Source organism: Primulina eburnea, chromosome 7, assembly GCF_022965805.1.
Source record: "Primulina eburnea isolate SZY01 chromosome 7, ASM2296580v1, whole genome shotgun sequence".
Classification (NCBI taxonomy): Eukaryota; Viridiplantae; Streptophyta; class Magnoliopsida; order Lamiales; family Gesneriaceae; genus Primulina; species Primulina eburnea.
Genome location: NC_133107.1, coordinates 7,711,448 through 7,731,377, shown reverse-complemented (window position 1 = coordinate 7,731,377; position 19,930 = coordinate 7,711,448). Strand labels below are relative to the sequence as shown.

The 19,930-nt window shown below is 38.4% G+C and overlaps 3 protein-coding genes across 4 annotated transcripts; 1 reads left to right on the top strand and 2 right to left on the bottom strand.

The window, feature by feature from the left end:
• Positions 1-7,795: 7,795 nt before the first annotated feature.
• On the bottom strand, positions 7,796-8,742 carry LOC140836093 (uncharacterized). The gene is made up of 2 exons (XM_073201505.1): positions 8,439-8,742; positions 7,796-8,357 (listed from the first exon to the last, which is right to left on the bottom strand). The coding sequence occupies exons 1-2, from the start codon at positions 8,727-8,729 to the stop codon at positions 7,827-7,829; spliced, it is 822 nt and encodes a 273-aa protein (XP_073057606.1). The 5' UTR covers positions 8,730-8,742; the 3' UTR covers positions 7,796-7,826.
• Positions 8,743-9,883: 1,141 nt separating this feature from the next.
• Positions 9,884-12,544, top strand: LOC140837087 (REF/SRPP-like protein At1g67360). Of its 2 annotated transcripts, none has more exons than XM_073203095.1 (3): positions 9,884-10,131; positions 10,257-10,496; positions 11,844-12,544. In XM_073203095.1, the coding sequence occupies exons 1-3, from the start codon at positions 10,117-10,119 to the stop codon at positions 12,294-12,296; spliced, it is 708 nt and encodes a 235-aa protein (XP_073059196.1). In that variant the 5' UTR covers positions 9,884-10,116; the 3' UTR covers positions 12,297-12,544. The 2 variants fall into 2 exon arrangements, with proteins under 2 accessions (XP_073059196.1, XP_073059197.1); XM_073203096.1 differs by having other exon boundaries at positions 9,885-10,131; positions 10,263-10,496.
• Positions 12,545-15,967: 3,423 nt separating this feature from the next.
• Positions 15,968-17,625, bottom strand: LOC140836092 (F-box protein At1g67340-like). The gene is made up of 3 exons (XM_073201504.1): positions 17,248-17,625; positions 16,969-17,131; positions 15,968-16,887 (listed from the first exon to the last, which is right to left on the bottom strand). Exons 1-3 carry the CDS (start codon positions 17,478-17,480, stop codon positions 16,150-16,152), a joined length of 1,134 nt encoding a protein of 377 aa, XP_073057605.1. The 5' UTR covers positions 17,481-17,625; the 3' UTR covers positions 15,968-16,149.
• Between the last annotated feature and the right edge of the window lie 2,305 nt (positions 17,626-19,930).

Genomic DNA, 19,930 nt, shown 5'->3' with positions numbered 1-19,930 from the left:
TGGTTTAATCATGTTTGGATAAGCCCATTGACTAATTGATTTAGGGACTAAACGAAAACAGTCAAATCGAATCTTATTCAAAATTTAATGTTTGTATTAAACTCAAATTAAATATATTTGAGATCCGATTCGAAGATCGACAATTTTAAATTTTTTTCTCAAGTTCGAGTCTGACTCAAAATGTTTGAACATATGTGTAATGTGTGAGCTATTTGAACTATTGCTTGGATATTAAGATTCAAGAATGAAGGTATGAAAACTCAAAACATCCGAAAAGCTTGAAATGTTATATTTAATATATAATTATATTATATTAATAAAATATCAAGACTCACAAACTATCAAACAAAATAATTTTGAGTCGAGTTGGACTCGAAAAAAAATTGAACATGATCTAGCTCGACTCTAGTTCGATAAGTTCAAATACAAATCAAATATTTATAGAGTCGGCTCGAAAAACTCAAGAATCGATTCGATTCATTTACATCTATGAATTGATTGACTTCACAAATAGAATGCACATAATCAGGTTTATCATTGAGCTTGATGGCACGCTTTAAAATTCTATCAAGCATAGATTTTGGAACAAATTTTCGATTGTGCTACATTTGCTCAAACAAACTTCTTTGAATTTTTTTTTAAACAACGATAAATAAAAAGTCATCAATTTATATACGTGTTGATCAAACAACAAAACTTAAGATAAACTATTATATATATATATATATATATATATATATATATATATATATATATATATATATATATATATATATATATATATATATATATATATACAAAAAAACTTTACAGTACAATTTGCTATTAAATGTTATCTCTTTCGTCACCTTCCAGCATCCATCAACCAACCAAAACAGGTTGTAGTTTATGATAATTTCATCTTCTTACAATGGACATGATTTTTTATTTTGTTCAACAAAAAATTAGATATGGCATTGGAATTGTTCTCATCATAAAATTATTTTATTGATATCCCTTAAATCTTATTTAGCCTAGGAACCCGAGCCCAATTAAATATCCTAACCCATAAATCCGAGCCCAACCTAAAAGGATTCATAGCCCACCTCGCGGTTAGGAAGCCATAACCCAATGGCCGACCCCATGATAGCATAACCCAATGGCCGGGCCCAACCCAAAAGAGGCCGAGTACCATAACCCGAGGGCCGAACCGGACAGGATAGCATGTATGTGTGATCATCAAGGAGCAGAGTTAGAGTCCTAGCCGCCGTAAAACAAGAGTCCTAGCAGTTTCAAATCCCCTATCTTCGGGGAAGATCAGATTCCGATAAAGATTCGTTGCGTTCTCGAGTCCTTGATCTTCGGGGAAGATCATCTTGATAAGGATTTGACCTTATCATGAAAACCCCTTCTGGGGCTATAAAAAGTCGGACAGAGAAGGCAAATGCATTCATTGACTCTCTGAAAAAAAAAACTTGGTACTCAAGATAAATCGCTCTCCAGACCGAACCCGAAGGAAGAATTTTGGTAACATCAATTGGCGCCGTCTGTGGGAACTTGAAGAAAAGAGATAAGATGGTGAGCGGAGAAGACATGGGCAACGGAAATTTGGAAGATACAAACGTCAATAACAACCAAAGCTTCACGTTGGCCGACATAACACAGATGATTACGGCCACCGTGGAACAAGTATTATCCAGGCGCGGAGAAGAAGGACTCCAGCATGAAACCCAATTAATGGAGGTAAAAAAATTAAGGGAAGAGATTAACCAGCTGAAGAATAATCGAAAGGAAGGCCCCCCTCAAACACCCAGAGCAATACCATTCTCGGCTGAAATATTGGCCGAAGAATTACCTAAAAACTTCAAATTCCCGAACATCGCTGAATATGACGGGAAAGGAGATCCCGAAGACCATCTGGCGCGATTTGAGAACGCCGCATTACTACATCAATATTCGGACCAAATCAAGTGTCGGGTTTTTCTCACAACATTAATAGGATCGGCACAACAGTGGTTTAATCTCCTTCGACCGGGGGACATTAAATCTTTTTTGGACTTCAGCAGGGCTTTCCTCCATCAGTTTGCCAGTAGCAAAAAGCATCATGTCACTCCCTTTAGCCTCTTCAATATGAGGCAGCAAGAGCATGAAGGGCTACGGGCGTACATACGAAGATTCAGCGCCGTGGTCATTGAAATACCATCGGCGACATCTGATCTACTAATCAGCGCATTCGTACAAGGGCTTGTCACGAAGGATTTCCTCAAATCATTGATAAAAAAACCGGCAAATACATACGATGAACTCCTATCCCGAGCAGAAAAGTACGTTAATCTCGAGGAAGTCCAGATTGCCCGGGCCAATCAGTGGGACGAGCCAATCAATAGCCCCAAAAAACTGAAAATCGTTAAATCTGACTCCCGTCCTGATTGACCAGCCCGGTCAGAACCCCTGGGCCAGTTCGCCACCTACACACCGCTTAAGGTCAGCAGACTCAGAGCCCTTCAAATATGTAAGAACAAGCATCTGGTACAAAGACCCAGGGGAAGTGATCAAGGGCCGAGAAGACCCCGGTCAGACAAGTACTGTGATTTCCACAATGACTATGGACATACTACTGACGAGTGCAAACACTTGAGCAACGAGATAGAACGCATTGTCCAACAAGATGCCCGAATTAAAGACATCTTAACACATCCGGAATCGAATTATCAGCACCTTAAAAGGGGGAGAGAAAGCCGCGATTCAAGGGAAAAAAGAGGAAGAAGCCGACCTCGAGAGGACCAGCACCCTGCGCCAGGACAGAATCGGTCCGGGTCCGGTGAACATCCACATCTACCCCCTCGAGGAGTTATAAACATGATATCGGGAGGACCTACTGATGGGGACTCCAACCGAGCCAGAAAAACGAATAGTAGGAAACTAATAAATGCGGAAATCACCGAAGCAAAGCACCGAACAGGACCGCTCCTATCGTTCGGACCGGAAGGTCTGACCGGAGTATCCGACCCTCATAATGACGCGTTGATAATCCGAGCAATAATAGCCAATTATGACGTGGCTCGGATATTTATTGATTCCGGAAGCTCGGTGAATGTGCTTTTCCAGGAAACTATGGATCAAATGGACTTGGGCGAATACAGGATCGAGCCAGTGTCCACCTCGTTGTTCGGATTCACAGGGCATGCCATCCGACCTATTGGCATGATAAATTTACCGCTCACGCTCGGGGAAGATCTCACGAGGAAAACCAGGATCATCAGTTTCATAATTGTGGATGCCCCCTCAGCGTATAACGCTATACTGGGTAGACCAGCCATGACCGCCTTCACGGCCGTTGCTTCCGCCCTGCACCAAAAGATCAAATTCCCGGTCGGAAAAGAGGTGGGAGAAGTAAGAGGGGATCAAAGAATAGCACGAAAGTGTTATGTGGAGGAGGTACGGGTCGAGCAAAAGGCCACTAAAATTGCTCATCCGAGCCAACCAACTCTCCGGCCACATGATCATCTGAAACTGATAGGGGACACCGTCCCCACATCCTCAGAAGAAGAGTGCGAAGAAATCGTCATTTCCCCCCCTTCAGGGACAGTTAAGATAGCAAAAACGCTGGAAGATCCTATAAGAAATCAGTTAATAGCATGCCTACAAAAGAATAAAGACATCTTCGCTTGGTCTACTGCCGATCTGATAGGGGTCCGGAAAAAGGTGGCCGAACATAAATTAAATATTGCAAAGGAATTCCGGCCCGTCATCCAAAAAAAGCGTCACTTCGGAACTGAAAAGGACGCTATCATTAAGGAACAGGTGGAGGACTTACTGAAGGCCGGGCATATTCGGGAAGTACGCTTCCCGACTTGGTTATCGAATGTAGTTCTGGTACCAAAGTCCGGGGGAAAGTGGCGGATGTGTGTCGATTTTCGTGATCTAAATAAAGCATGCCCTAAAGACTGCTATCCCTTGCCAAGGATAGACCAATTAGTAGATTCCACCGCAGGCCATGAACTTCTGAGTTTTCTGGTCGCTTATCAGGGATACCACCAAATTCCCCTCGCAAGGGAAGACCAAAGCAAAGTGAGTTTTGTCACCTCCAGAGGAACTTTCTGCTATGTTGTTATGCCGTTTGGCCTGAAAAACGCCGGAGCAACATATCAAAGGCTAATGGATCGGGTGTTTAAAGCACAGATAGGGAAAAATATAGAAGTATACGTGGACGACATCCTCGTTAAGACGAAAGTTGCCAATCATTTCATAGCCGATCTGGAGCAAACGTTCCAGACACTACGCGATTACAGACTCAAACTCAACCCCAATAAATGCACATTAGGGGTCCGGGCTGGAAAATTCTTAGGATACATGGTTACGAGGAGGGGAATTGAAGCCAACCCCCAAAAAATCCAAGCTCTAACCACCATGGGTTCTCCCCGGAATCTGCAAGAGGTCCAGAGATTGACGGGAAGGATAGCCGCCTTGGCTAGGTTCATAGCCAGGTCAGCCGATCGGAGCTTTCCATTTTTTAAGGCACTCCGGAAAGCAGGAAACTTTGAGTGGAACGAGCAGAGTGAGGAGGCTTTCCAAGAACTGAAAGCATATTTGAAGGAGCTGCCCGTCCTCCACAAACCAATCCAAGGGGAAGATTTGCTCGTATACCTGTCTGTCACTCCCCGAGCTACCAGTTCGGTCTTAGTGAGAAGAGAAGGAACGATCCATCAGCCGGTTTATTTCGTCAGTCACGCATTAAGGGGGCCTGAGCTGAATTACACGACCCAAGAGAAGTTAGCTCTAGCTTTGGTAATCACAGCGCGAAAGTTAAGACCTTATTTCTTATCGCATCCCATAATAGTCCTCACCAACAGCACCCTGGGCCGAATCGCAACACACCCAGATACTTCGGGAAGATTGATCAAATGGGTTACCGAGCTCAGCGAATATGATATCATATATGAGCCCCGCCGAGCAATAAAGGCGCAAGCCTTGGCCGATTTCGTGGCGGAAACAGTCCAACTGGAAGAAGAAGAACAGTGGAAAATTTTCGTTGATGGATCTTCCTGTCATACGGGAAGTGGGGCTGGCATAGTACTTGTTTCCCCTTGGGGAGAAGAAACTAGTATATCAGTCAGACTAGACTTCAAAGCATCTAACAACGAAGCAGAATACGAAGCACTTCTTCTGGGACTGAAGGCGGCCCGCGACTTGGGTGTTTCCCGAGCTATCTTATACTCAGACTCCCAATTGGCTGTCCAACAAAGCAACGGGAAATTCGAAGTAAAGGACGGCAGAATGATCAAATATGCTCAAGCAATGAATAAAACTAGAGGAAGTTTCTCCGAACTCATCCTAGAGTTGATTTCCCGGACCGAAAACGAGAAAGTCGATCGACTAGCAAAGATGGCTAGTACTTTGAGTTGGGAGACTGAACCAGGCCCAACGGGTCGGGAGCTGGTCTCTCAATTAGAACAATTGGATGACATAATAGCCGACGTGAGGGAAGGAGATTGGAGGTACGACATTCATCAATATCTGAAATATGGGAAGTTGCCTGGGGAAGAAAGAAAAGCAAGAGAAATCAAAAGAAGGGCTCTCCGCTTCGTAATGATCGGGGACATACTGTTTAAAAGATCATTTTCCCGACCACTCCTAAAATGCTTAGGAGAAGAGGAAGCTAATTATGTGCTGAGAGAAATACACGAGGGGTGTTGTGGAAATCATTTAGGGAGCATGGCCCTTGCCCGAAAAACACTGTTGGCTGGTTTCTTTTGGCCAACTTTGAAAAAAGACGCCTCCATCCTGGTTAGGGCCTGCCATAGCTGTCAACAACATGCCAATCTACAAAGACGACCAGCAGAGTTCATGAAGACGGTTATTGCATCATGTCCCTTCGATCAATGGGGCATAGACATAGTAGGACCATTTCCACCGGAGACAGGGCAAAGGAAATTCTTGATAGTGGCAATCGACTATTTCTCCAAATGGGTGGAGGCCGAGCCCTTAGTCCGAATTACAGAAAATGAAGTGCTGAAATTCCTATGGAAGAATATCGTATGCCGGTTCGGCATACCTCGAAAGCTTGTTTCAGACAACGGAAGACAATTTTGTGGAGCAAAAGTCAAAGCTTGGTGTGAAGAAATGAAGATCCAGCAGTTGTTCACCTCCGTAGCTTACCCTCAAGGAAATGGACAAGTTGAAGTCACCAATCGAACGATAGTCCAAGCGATGAAGACCAGGTTAGGGAAGGCCCAAGGTAATTGGGCAGAAGAGCTTCCAAGCGTGCTATGGTCATACAGAACCACACCTCACAGTGCCATGGAAGAAACCCCCTATAGCATGGTATACGGAGCAGAAGCAGTGCTGCCCGCCGAAATAGGACAAGAGAGTGCTCGGATCTCTGGGTATGGCCCAGATAATAATAGCTTTCGAGACATGGAGCTGGATCTTGTGGAAGAAAAGAGAGAAAGAGCTAGAATAAGGATGAACGCTTACCGCAAGCGAATGATCCGGGCCTATAACAAAAGGGTCTATCCCCGAGTCTTCAAAGAAGGAGATCTGGTGATGAGGAAGATCCAACATCATGGAGAAAGAGGAAAACTTGATCCAAAATACGAGGGCCTTTTCAAAGTGGTAGGGAAAGCCGGAATTGCAGCCTATTATCTGGAAGATGTGGGAGGAAAAAGGGGAAAAAGGCCCTGGAATGCTCAACATTTGAAGAAATATTACGCTTGAAACGTATGTGAAAATATCAGACAAAGCATTTTTTACTTTGCGCATTTTTTACATTTCTTTAGACATAGTCATCGAGGTTATTTGGAACTTAAGTCTATCAAGTAAGTTTTATTCTATACCCACGCCTAAACAAATAAAAAGCTCGCGAATATGGCGCGAGCCGACCGCTAGCTCGGCACAATCGCGAACATGATTCCTTTCGAAAGCCCACGAATGTGGCGCAAGCCGACCACTAGCCCGGTAAACTCACGAATGTGAGTGTTATCAAAGAATCCACGAATGTGGTGCCAATCCAAACAAGCCGACCACTGGCCCGGTAAACTCACGAGTGTGAGTGTTATCAAAGAATCCACGAATGTGGTGCCAATCCAAACAAGCCGACCACTGGCTCGGTAAACTCACGAATGTGAGTGTTATCAAAGAATCCACGAATGTGGTGCCAATCCAAACAAGCCGACAACTGGCTCGGTAAACTCACGAATGTGAGTGTTATCAAAAAATCCACGAATGTGGTGCCAATCCAAACAAGCCGACAACTGGCTCGGTAAACTCATGAATGTGATTCTTATCGAAAAATCCACGAATGTGGTGCCAATCCAGACAAGCCGACCACTGGCTCGGTAAAGTCACGAGTGTGACTATTATTGAAAAGCCCACGAAGGTGGTCCTAAAAATGAATGTAATTCTCCTTAAAAAACCACAAAGGTGGTATTAACACCAAGGAAGCCGACCACGAAGGACTCGGCATCATCACAAAGAGGATTACACAAATAAAAGTCCACGAATATGGCTCGGAAACATTGGCCGACCATGGGCTCGGAAACATTAGCCGACCACTGGATCGGTCTTCCTTTTTTATTACGTTTATTATTCAAAGGATCGTTCAGATCAGTCTTTTTATGACTATAACTTGAAAAAGATAATTTTTGATTTTCGCGCCCGGACGACCGGTTAGCTAGAGTTACTTATGTGTTGGACGGAAGAGAATGTTACGACGCAAGAACACAGACAAACATCATGTTCGAATGAAACCAAAGGTGATAAAAATTAAAGAAGTGTCAAGTCATAAGTAGCATACATCAAAAAGAAGCGATACAAAAAGCCGAGCTCGGCCTACAAAAAGACAAAAGCTAAACTAAGGGGGACGGAGGATCAGTAGCTTCAACATGTTCAGTTTGGTCCTCTGGCTGGGACAACTCTCCTTCCTCGGGCATGGCATCCAAAGCCTTGGAAGAATCCAAGAAAGAGGCAGGGTGGTCGGCGGCCGAATAACCATTGGCTCGGAATTGAGCCAGACACCCTTTAAAACCCTCTTCAAAATATACGGCCGCTTTTCCAGCACAAAGCCTATCGAAATCCGAGGATTGGATGAATTCCGCTTGTTTCCGAGCCCAAATAACATCATCCTCTTCCTCGCGCTTCCGAGCTGCCTCCTCCAAATCCCGAATTTTTTGTTCGGCCACTTTCAGACGGTCCTGAGAACCCTCCAGTTCGCAGCGAACCCCGTGAAGCTCATCATCATGCTCGGCCTTCAGAGCTCGGATTCGCTGGGTCAGCTCTCCGTGCCGGGCCAGGATATCGTTCATGCTCCGAGCACTGGCTTGGGCTTCGGTACGAGCCTTGTGAGCTCGGATGGTGTATTCTCCAACCCAAGCAATTGTCTAAAAAAAGAAAATAAAAAGGGTGGGGGGCGAGTGAATCAAACCGGAATAAATTCTAAACAAATAGATAAAAAGAGGTACCTGCATCAATCCGAGGGCTATAGACTCTTCAACCAGGGAATCTGGAGCAGAATGCAAAATCCCTATATCCCGAGAGGAGACTAAGTGTTGGACCATTCCCAGAGCCCCACGCCCATCAGGCTGAGCCAAGAAAGAAATATCCGGACTGAGGGGACCCTCGCCGCCCTCCAGGATTACCAGCTCGGGATCAGAAGAAATCCCACCTAGTTTGTTTTTTCCCTTGCCTCCGGAGGAGCTTAGCGCCTCGGATTTCGAGCGGGTTATGGTCGGGGAACCCAAGCCCGAGCCCATTTTGATAACCTTTTTCTTAATATTAATTATTTGTACGATTCAAACATGCCCTTAATTAATATTTGTTTGAATCGTACAAATAATTAATATTATACATCAATATTATATATATATATATATATATATATATATATATATATATATATATATTATTCTTTATCATACGGCTTTCACCGTATGGTCCACTTGCTTAACAACTGAAAAGTATCTGTATTGGTATGCTCAATCTGAATTACAAAAAAAATATAAAAAAACATATCATATTAAAATCAAATATTTTTAAAAATTCAGATTATATTATATACACATAACATATAATATTTATTGAATATGTTTATTGTTAAATGACCTCTCACATCTTTATTCGTGAGACGAATCAATCATGTTCATATTTACAATAAAAATTACTATTTTTGACATAAATAATAATATTTTTTATAAGTGACAAAAATAAAATATATGTCTTACAAAATGTATCCATAAAATTATTTTACAAAAAATTTTGTAATGTTTATATATTACGTTATATACACAGGTACTGTTTAGTTCGCTATATTATTTATCAACATTTTTATCCAATCTAATCTCATGTTCGATGCACCATATATTTATCCATCTACCAATTATTTATCTCAAATCAATCAAATCATCAATGGTTTATCTCACATCAATCAAATCATTGAATTAAAATTATAATATTACATTTAATAAATAATATTATAAATTTTTCATTAATATTTTGCAAAAAAATAAAACGTTAATATCACATTATCTCAAATTTAATCAAATTAATCCATCAAAACAAACATTATATCAACAATCATTTTTATATATTTTATGGCAAAAACTTGTGTGAGACGGTCTTACGGGTCGTATTTGTGAGACGGATCTCTTATTTGGGTCACCCATGAAAAAGTATTACTTTTTATGCTAAGAGTATTACTTTTTATTGTGAATATGGGTAGGGTTGACCCGTCTCACGGATTATGACCCGTGAGACGGTCTCACATGAGACTCACTCATATTTTATTATTAAAAAATATTACTTATTTTATACCACAAATCAAATGTACAACACTGAATATCGTTTCGTCGACATAACCCGATCGTGAACTAAAGAAAGAGTAAAAAATAATAGAAAATTGAATGCCCCGCTCCCTCTCCTTCACATTCGTAAAGTTCAACGGTTCCTTTCGCCAGCGATTATATCAACGATTCCCCGTGGCTTCACCTCCACCTCTGTTAAGTGAATTCCCGAAATTGCCCTTTTCTGTCCCCCGGGATTCCCCCGCCCACGATATAAAATTCCCATTTTCCCCTTCTCCGAAACCAACCGAAAGATCCCAAGAAATTCAAAAAATTTCCCCTCGTAGTTTCTCTACAAGATATGGCTTCAGCTCAGGTAATTTAATTTAATTTAGTATTCAATCATGCTTTTTTCTGAACTTTTTGATTCTAATATAGTAATATTGTTTGATCATTGATCGGTATGTATATTATTTCTGATATGTTTGCGATTTTCTTCAGGTCGAGGTCGAGTCGGAGAGGAGTACTGATGTACAGCTGAAGCACCTGGGCTTTGTGAGGATTGTTGCGATAAACGCCGTGGTAGTGTTGTTTAATATCTACGGATACGTGAAACGGAACTCTGGGCCGCTCAAATCCACCGTCGGGACGGTGGAGAACGCCGTGACGACCGTTGTGACCCCTGTTTACGACAGATTTAAGGGCGTTCCCGGTGATCTCCTTGTCTTTGTCGACGAGAAGGTGCGTCGTAATCCTTGCGTGGATTTTCTCGATCTTCTGCTTTCGATGTTTTCTGGTTTGAGCATTTTTTTTCTGTTTAGTGGTTATTCTGTTAACCCATAGGATGCACTCTCTTTTTATTTTTGTGATTCCTTTTCTGGCTTTCACGTTGGTAACTTACAATTATTCTATTATCCTAATATGCTGTTAACCTCGGAAAGGAAACTTACAATTATTCCTTTCAGCGATTTTTGGGTTTGTTTAGCACCAGTTGAAGTTGCATGAACCTCCCGTTATGAGTTTTGTCTTGGAGTTACTTTTTGGTGTATTTTGTTAGCTGAATATCTGTTTCGAAACAAAAAATACCGATGAACTTCATATTTTTTGGTTGAATTCAGATGTTTGCTTGAATATCTTGTATAAAAATGTATTGAGAACAACACTTCTAATGTAGCATAGAACGAGCCCTCGTTATAACGTGTAAAAACCGAAAAAATGCCCATTCCCACCTATCTCACCGCTGCTTTGTAGTAAATCGGAAAAAAAGAAAAAAAAATACTTCTCTAGTATCTCTGTACACCAATTTGATGGGTTAAGATTCAAGAACATAGAGATAATGGCCAACTAAGTTACCAATGGTAAAATCTACCAGTTTCCTGAACTCGAATTATGAATTCTTTTTTTCTTTTTAAAAGATACGGGGAGGAGTATTATTAAGATTGGAACCCTGAACCTCATTTAGGTTTCAAGTGTAAAGTACATATGATCATTGCTGCCGACTTACAGTGTCGTATTTTTCGAAGTGAATCAACTCTAGTGTCTTGCTACCCATGAAAAAATTGGAACTTTATTGTCTTGCTCAGGTCTGAATATTCTCATCACTCGAAACAGCGTGTGGATTTTGTTACATTAGACCGTACTACTAGAGAACGGGAGATTTAATCCTTCATTTTAAGTTATGTAAAAGCACTGTAAATGATGTAATAAAAATCAAGGAATCATGGATTCAAGTTATTAAGTTTCTCTATTCTTCAAAATCATTTCCGACTTCCAAGCACATCCTGATAGATAGAATTTGTTGCATTGGAACTGGGAGAAAAGTTCATACGATGGTGAAAATTTGTGATATACACATTCTTGATCATGTAATAAATTTTGGTGGAAACGTGTACGTCCTTATTCTTCCGTAAAGTTCTCTATTTCTAAGAGCGTCTCAAGTTGCAGCTTCATCACAACTTGTATTTGTGTGCAAAGCGTTTGTACAAAAATATATAAAAATAGTATTCGTTAGACAAGGGCTTGATGGACTAACCTCTATATTTTTATCATTTTAGTTTGTTTCACCATTAAAATGTTTTATTTTGTCAGGTCGATAAAGCAATTCACACATTTGACGAGTGTGCTCCTTCCGCCGTCAAGAACGCTGTCTCGAAGGGCCAATTGATTGTCAAAAGGATATCCCAGATAGCACAAAATTTGGTGAAGGAAGCTCAGGTTTCCGGTCCCCTTTCTGCCATTTCTCACGCTGCTACAATATCCAAGCATTTTGCGGTGGGTCAACTAGCTGTGCTGTGGTACAAAGTTAACAAGTATCCAGCTTTGCATGGAGTGTCTGAGACGGCTGTTGCTACAGCAGCACATTGGTCTGAGAAGTACAACAAATTGGTTATAGATTTGGCAGCGAAAGGTAATAATGTCTTCAACTATGTTCCGTTAGTGCCTGTTGACGAAATGGCCAGAGCTTACAAGCAAGTAGAGGCAGCAGCAAATAAGAAAGTGCATGCAAGCAGCTCGAGTGGAAGTGATTCGGATAAGGAATAAGGCAGCCATGTTTCATTCCAAGTCTCTTTGTAAAATGTTGGTGTGTTCCAAGGCTTGTTATGATATGTGGAAGATCAATTTTATTCGTATGGACTTATATGTGAATAATTATATGTTGTTAGTTGTCTATTAAGTTAAGTCCAAAATAAAATGATCAACTGATATTTCGGGTTATTGAACTTTAATATATTTTATAGGTTGTAGGTTTTGAATTTGCAGAGATATAAGGGTTGGAAATCAAAGCTTTATATCATATTTTTTTATAAAAAAAAAATTGAAGTAATTCGATAAATTTAAAAAAAAATTAAAGTTTGTAAACGTTATTAAAGCATTTTTATTTTTGAATCTAATTTTATTGGGAAACAAACAAGTTACCTACCAAGATATAATACATGGGAAAGGCAAAAACTTGTGTGAGACGGTCTCACGGGTCGTATTTTGTGAGACGGATCTTTATTTGGATAATCCATGGAAAAGTATTACTTTTTATGCTAAGAGTATTACTTTTTATTGTGAATATGGGTAGGGTTGACCCGTCTCACAGATTGTGATCTGTGAGACGGTCTCACATGAGACCTACTCCATGGGAAAATAGAAAAATTCATATGATAAGATGAACTAATTTTTATTTTAATAATTTGAATTTTTTCATCATTTAATTAGTGGAATTTTAATTACTTAATGAAATAATATTGATCTTTGAAAATATCACTTTTAAAAAAAATTGATAGTGCCAATTGTTCTAGATAACACAAGATGCTTTTAATATTGTTTTTTGAATTAGTTTTTTCATAAAATAATTTTAAATTAACTCTTTGAAATGTGTCACTGATATATAATTTTATGACTTAATATATAGACAATAAATACGAATTAATTTTGAAATAAATAAGTGTCTTAAATGTACCTAAAAACTGAAAACGATCAATTTATTTGAAACAAATACATCTTAGATTATGGCCCTATCTTTGAGATATTTTACCTTAAATTTATGCTACTAAGATAATTGTAACACATATTCTCCGGGTTTCTAATAATAAAATAAAAGATCATGACGATAAAAAATTTACAAATAGAAACAGCATACCAAGAAGCTTGCTAACTAAGGATGATAATTTTCTTCAAATCCAATCCGATCTTATCCGATCCAAATGAAAGAAGGTGTGAAGGTGATTTTTACTGGATTAAATAAAGAGTAGGTCTCTGGTGAGATGGTCTCACAAATATTTATTTTGTGACAGGTCAGTTCTACCGATATTCATAATAAAAATTAATACTCTTAGCATAAAAAGTAATATTTTTTCATGAATGACTCAAATAAGATATCTGTCACACAAAATACGATCTGTGAGACCGTTTCACACAAATTTTTGTCTTAAATACATGAGTAATCGAGTATGGGGATTTTCGGCTATAGAGATGGAGACGGATTTTAAAGAATCCTAGTCATACTTGACATGAATGATATTAGTTGGATAGAATGAAAAAAAATTATTAGTATAGAGTTTATGTTATTTTTGTTGGATAATTGTGTTCGGATAAACTGATTATAATATTTTGTTATTTCTTCTATAATTTTTGTAATTTTTATATATATATCTTTCTTTATTGTTCTTACCTATTTAGTAAATATCCATAGTTTACTCGAAATAATTCAAATTTAAAAAAATACAATTATAAGTCCTATGATATTTGAATAGAATATGAATATATGATCATTCGATAGGTTTGGAGATGTTGATAAAATCGAATATCTGGTGAGATTGAAGATAATATCCGGTGAGATTGAAGATGACGTTAAATAAAATAAATAGAAACGACAGATATGAAAAACCTACTAGATGGTCATGTAAGTCATGTTAGTTGCTGCGATGTTTCGCTGTCCTAATTGGACGATCGAAACTGATGCACTCACAAATCTCCCACTCTTTCACTAATCCTTCGGGCATAGCTAAGATAGTAGCACACTTTTTTTATAACAACAGCTTTGCATGAAAGAGAGCATTTATCGTTTATAGATTCGGTCCCATTATTTTTTAGAGTAGATCTTTTGTGAGATGGTCTCACGAATATTGATTTGTGAGACGGATCAACCTTACCGATATTCATAATAAAAAGTAATGTTCTTAGCATAAACATTAATATTTTTTCATGAATGACTCAAATAAGATATATGTCTCACAAAATACGACCCGTGAGACCATCTCACACAATTTTGCTTATTTCTTAAACAATTTCTAAACTTGGAAACAATTTTCCGATAAATGAAATCCTGATCTTTCAAAAATTAAAAAAAAAAAAGTCAGCTGAGCTCGCAAAGATGGGCATGATCGCCCGGTCCACCAATTGATGGGCCGGAAAAATCTGTACTCGATCCAATCTATTTTGGGTTTGGGGTTACACGGGCTAACCCATAAAAAACAACAATCATAATTCATATATATTATTCATTATATTTAATAAATAGTTCAACAATAAATATCATTAACATAAAACATTTGTAGTGTATTAAGTTTAATAAAATCTAAAAAGCTAAAAAAAATTCTTCAAAATTCATCAACCATTATATCATTTGACATTTTTCTTCTACGTATTTTTCCTTTTTTTCTTTATTAATAATCTCTTGAATTCTTGATCGCCTATGATAAAGTTGTTTTTAATACTTTCACTATCTTAATTTTTCAGAAATAAAGTTCTTGTTTTAATAGATATTTTTTAATTTATTTTGTTAAATAAGTGGGGTTTAACCCATTTTTTTAGTTGATTACAAGATTTAACCGAAATCACTTTTATATATGAGATTGGATCAATAATCATTTTCTTAAATAAATAATTGACCAAATTTATTCGTCAAATTTCCACGTCAGATAGCATAGACTCAGCTGACCGAAGAGAGCTCTGGGCTATGAATATAATTTATTCAAATTTTTTTTGTGGCAAAAACCTCAGCCAGACAAGAGTTGGAAGTAGGTTTGCCTTTGATTGCGGCCGACCTATCTTAAATCCTGAGTTAATATAACCGTTTGTCACTGTCCATAATCTATACAATACGTTTTTTCCAACAAGGGTTTTTATGTACAAAATTATACGCATTGTTTCTATATTTGACTTGCATTTTTGTTGGAAGTTTAGTACACGTGGTGATGCAAATTTACACATGGCTAAATAGCAAACAGACACTGTCTGTATACTCTTTAATTTTACTTACAAATTCACTATTATTTTGACGCATCCACTCATATGTTGGCCCCATGCAAAACTCTAAAGAAAGGTTGCCCTTGGAGACCAAGACCACGATCAGTGGAATTATTTCGTATTTTGATTCTTAAATTTCTTGTCGACAGCGACGAAACAAAGACTTTGTATATCGAGTTCAAACATCATGTTTCGATCAACAATATCACCTACAAGATTTGTGATTAGAAACGGAGGATTTCAAGAATTGATGTGGTTGGTTAAGGGTACGTCTCTTGTGAGACGGTTTAACGAATCTTTATCTGTGAAACGGATCGATCCTACCGATATTCACAATAAAAAATAATATTTTTAACATAAAAAATAATGATTTTTCATGGATGGGCCAAATAAGATATCTGTCTCACAAAATACGATCCGTAACACCGTCTCACATAAGTTTTTGTCGGTTGGTTAATTATGAAGATCTTAATAATTAGATGGATTTGCAAGCAGCCTGTTTGTTTTATATTTTGAATATTATGTTCGATTCACATCATTTGGACCATAAAGAACTAACCTTTTCATGATGCATTTCCCACCACTACATAATTCAAAGCCCATCAAAACTATCCTTGTTATTCAAATGTGAATTCACATTCTAAGTTCGATGCTAGTTCTATGCGATTGCTTCGGCTTCTTCGTTTAGATTAATCAGAGCGTTCAAATCTCCGTAACGGTGAAGTGCTCGTCCGTTACCATTGGCTTCCGCCCCTCCTTCGTTTCCGCACTCCGCCTTGTGCCGGTATTTCCAATCAAGCGCCTGGCAAGCACGAGTGCAGTAGTTCACAGTTCCGCATACGGAGCACCGGCGGAACTCATTCATCCTCGTCTCCGGCCGCCCGCATCCCGAGTGAGAGCACAACCGGAGCCCTGGAGATGGATCCCCGCCACGACTCGAGAACCAGTCGTACAAGAACTGGTTAGCCGGGTGAGTCTCCGCTGCGGGTATGTCACACCCGAAGTCACTCATCAACGGGCCCTGCAGGTGGCGGTGAGGGCTCCAACGCAGCCACGCACGGGGTACCACGGCTCCCGGAGTGGTGGTTATGACCAAGGCTAGCTCGCGTGCGTTGGCTTGGAGGAGGAAACGCCGCCCCTCCAAGACGTTACGGTTCACGCCGTAGCCGTCTTGGAAGCAGTGGCCCAGCTCCCTCATCGCATCGACGTGGCCGAGGAACGCGGCCCGCGAGCAGAGCGCCACTCCGGCGCGGAGGTCCTTGTGGTTCTTCGAGCCGCCGCTGCCGTTGAACTGGATCACGGCGAGGGAGTAAAGGGCGTGCGCGTGGGAGGTAATCGCCGCCCTTGCTAGCAATGCCACCCCGTCTCCTCGGTTTTGAAAACAATAGAACAGAATCTGCAACAAACAACAATAAAAATCAAATCTTGTGAATTAAAGAAACACACACCACAGATTGCTCCAATCCAATTGACTCACCATGCCCAGAATGAAACATGCCTCGACACTTCCAGAATCCACACATCGTACGAGGAATCGGTTGGCGGATTCCGACCATTTCTTCGCTTTGATTGCCAGCATTTTGTGACAGGCTTTCGATAACACCACCGGCTGGAGGCTTAAACTGTTCAGCCTTTTGCATCTGCAAATGAACAACAGAAAACGACAAAATCAGTCCAACTTTTAATTCACGCAAATTCAAATTAAAGTTCTTTTCTCAAAAAAAAAATCTCATGAAACTGAGAGTAGATCACATACGTTATCAAGACATTGATGAAATCCACGGGGCATCCCGCGGAGGAACTCAGTTTACAGAGAATACAAAGAACGATATCATCCGGCAAAGCATCGAACAAATCGCCGCCACCGTCTCTCTCGGGCGACCCCTTCAGCCTTTTCCGGCCACCATTTTCCTCACCGGCTAATCCACTTCGGTTTCGCTTCGCCGCCACATCGCCTCCCTCCACGCACATATCCCCCCACGTCTCCATTCCTCACCAATTCATACAAATTTCAACCCACCCACTCTATTTTCGTGCATATATATATTATATAGTTGGATTTTTGGGTTTGAATGTGTGTGTGTATCTGATATGTCAATCTTTCTTCAGTTTTCTGTGTATCATTTTTAGTTGTCGTGAGAAGGAAAACGAAGAGGGGACGATATATATACAGAGCGGGCAGAGGGAGGATACGAATTGACGGAAATACCCCTGCTTGTCTGTATTTACCTAAAACAGCTTGGTCAAATGTGGATTGACCGGATCCGCACTTCCGTCTTTGCCCTTTTGCATCTTTTTGTTTTTTCGTAATTTTAGGAAAATATACTTTATTTTATTAAATTCAATTTCATATTATAAATATTTTTTTCATCCACTAATTTGAATTTTTTATTTAATAATTTTTTTACTAAAAAATTTATTCTCATCAAATATTATTTATTTGACAATGATTTTCTCGTACTACTTAGATTATGTAGAAAATTTAAACAAAAAAAAGTAAACAACATCTGTTATTTCAAAATAAAAAGAAGAAAATTTATCATTTCTCTTTATTTTTAATTATATATCTTTTAATATGCATAATATAGGTTTTATTCTAGGTACATGAACTATATAGAATAGTATCTATATAAAAAAAAAGTAATATTTGATAGACATAACAATTTCGGACAAAAAAAATGACCAAAGCAGAAAAAATTGAAGTTAATCAAGGAAACGATACATTAACAAATTACAAGATTATAATCATAACATGTCAACTTATAAGAGTAAAGTTGTAATTTTTCCTAAATCTATCTATTCAGGATTGTAAATGCAGATATCTTTGCGGTAATTTATTTTGATATTTTTAAATATGATGTATTTACCGGATTATATCAAATACATTAATTTTTATCAAAGATACGATAATCTGAATATATTTAGACAAAAACTGTGTGAGACGGTCTCACGGATCGTATTTTATGAGACGCATCTCTTATCAGAGTAATACATGAAAAAGTATTACTTTTTATTCTAAGAGTATTATTTTTTATTGTGGATATCGGTAAGGTTGACCCGTCTCACAGATAAATATTCGTGAGACCGTCTCACAAGAGACTTACTCATATATTTAATAACATGTCAATTGAATTTTAAAATTAATTTAATTTGATTTTATCATATTTAATAATATGATCCGTGAGACCGTCTCACACAAATTTTAGTCGGAGTTAAATAGCGTTGCCTAACACACCTAGACGGTGAGAGTGGGGGGTAAATTACAGAATTTGGTAGCAAACTCTTAAATGACCCGACCAAGAAAGGTCGCGCGAAGACGTACTAAGGTTTAGGTTACTCATGTTTTTGCGTGGTTTGCTTCCCACAACTCACAAGACTCCAACAAAATTTAGGGGAAAATTAGATTTTTGAGTTTAAAAAATTACGAAATTTCTCCTTTCCAAAAAGTAAATTTCAAGAGAAGATTGTTTGAACAAAATCCATGTAATTGTAGGCATGTTAGGTGCAAGTAATTATTTTGTCATGTAAAAAAGAATTTGTATTGGGAGAGGAGATTGTTAATTTGCTACGATTAAATCTTGAATTTGATATTTCGTAACAAAATTAAAATCTTAATGTGTCAGATAAACTACAAGTCATCGATTATTGTGAAAAAAATAGGGATATACTGTTGATTGTGAGTTAATTATTAACTTTAATATATAATAACCGAACATGACATACTCGATGTATGTGATTCATAGAAAAAATAAAAAGAGAAGTTTCGTTTAGAAAGTTTAAAATGAAATTTATCAGTTTTTATATAAAAAAAATCTATCAGTTTTTGGAAAAAGTAGGATTAAAGAAGATGTACAATTTGGAGTAGAAGTTAAAAAGTTTCACCAATATACCAATTATAATATGGATTTAACTTAGTATATATAATATTTAGTGATATAATTGTACAATTATTTTCATTATAAAATCTATGATACATTCGAATGCCAGTTTTTACCTTATCTGATAGATTTTTCTTATTTACTACCAATTTTAAGTTACCACGACAAAATAGACACAATTTGTGTGAGATGTTCTCATGGGTCGTATTTTGTGAGACATATCTATTATTTGGGTAATCCATGAAAACGTATTATTTTTTATGCTAAGAGTATTATTTTTTATTATGAATATCGGTAGGGTTGATCCGTCTCACAGATAAATATTCGTGAGATCGTCTAACAAGAGGCTTACTCGACAAAATATGTCAATTAAGGATTTGAGCAGCACTCATTTCTGAGATTTTTTAAGGTGTGATATCTGCTCAAGTAACACATTTTGATATTTCCTGTAAAAAATATATATTAAAAAGTTATTAATTTAATTTTTTGAGTAGTTATGTGTTTTAATATGTTTTATTGTCTGATAGAAAGATAAAACTTTCGTAATTTGATGAGTGTATT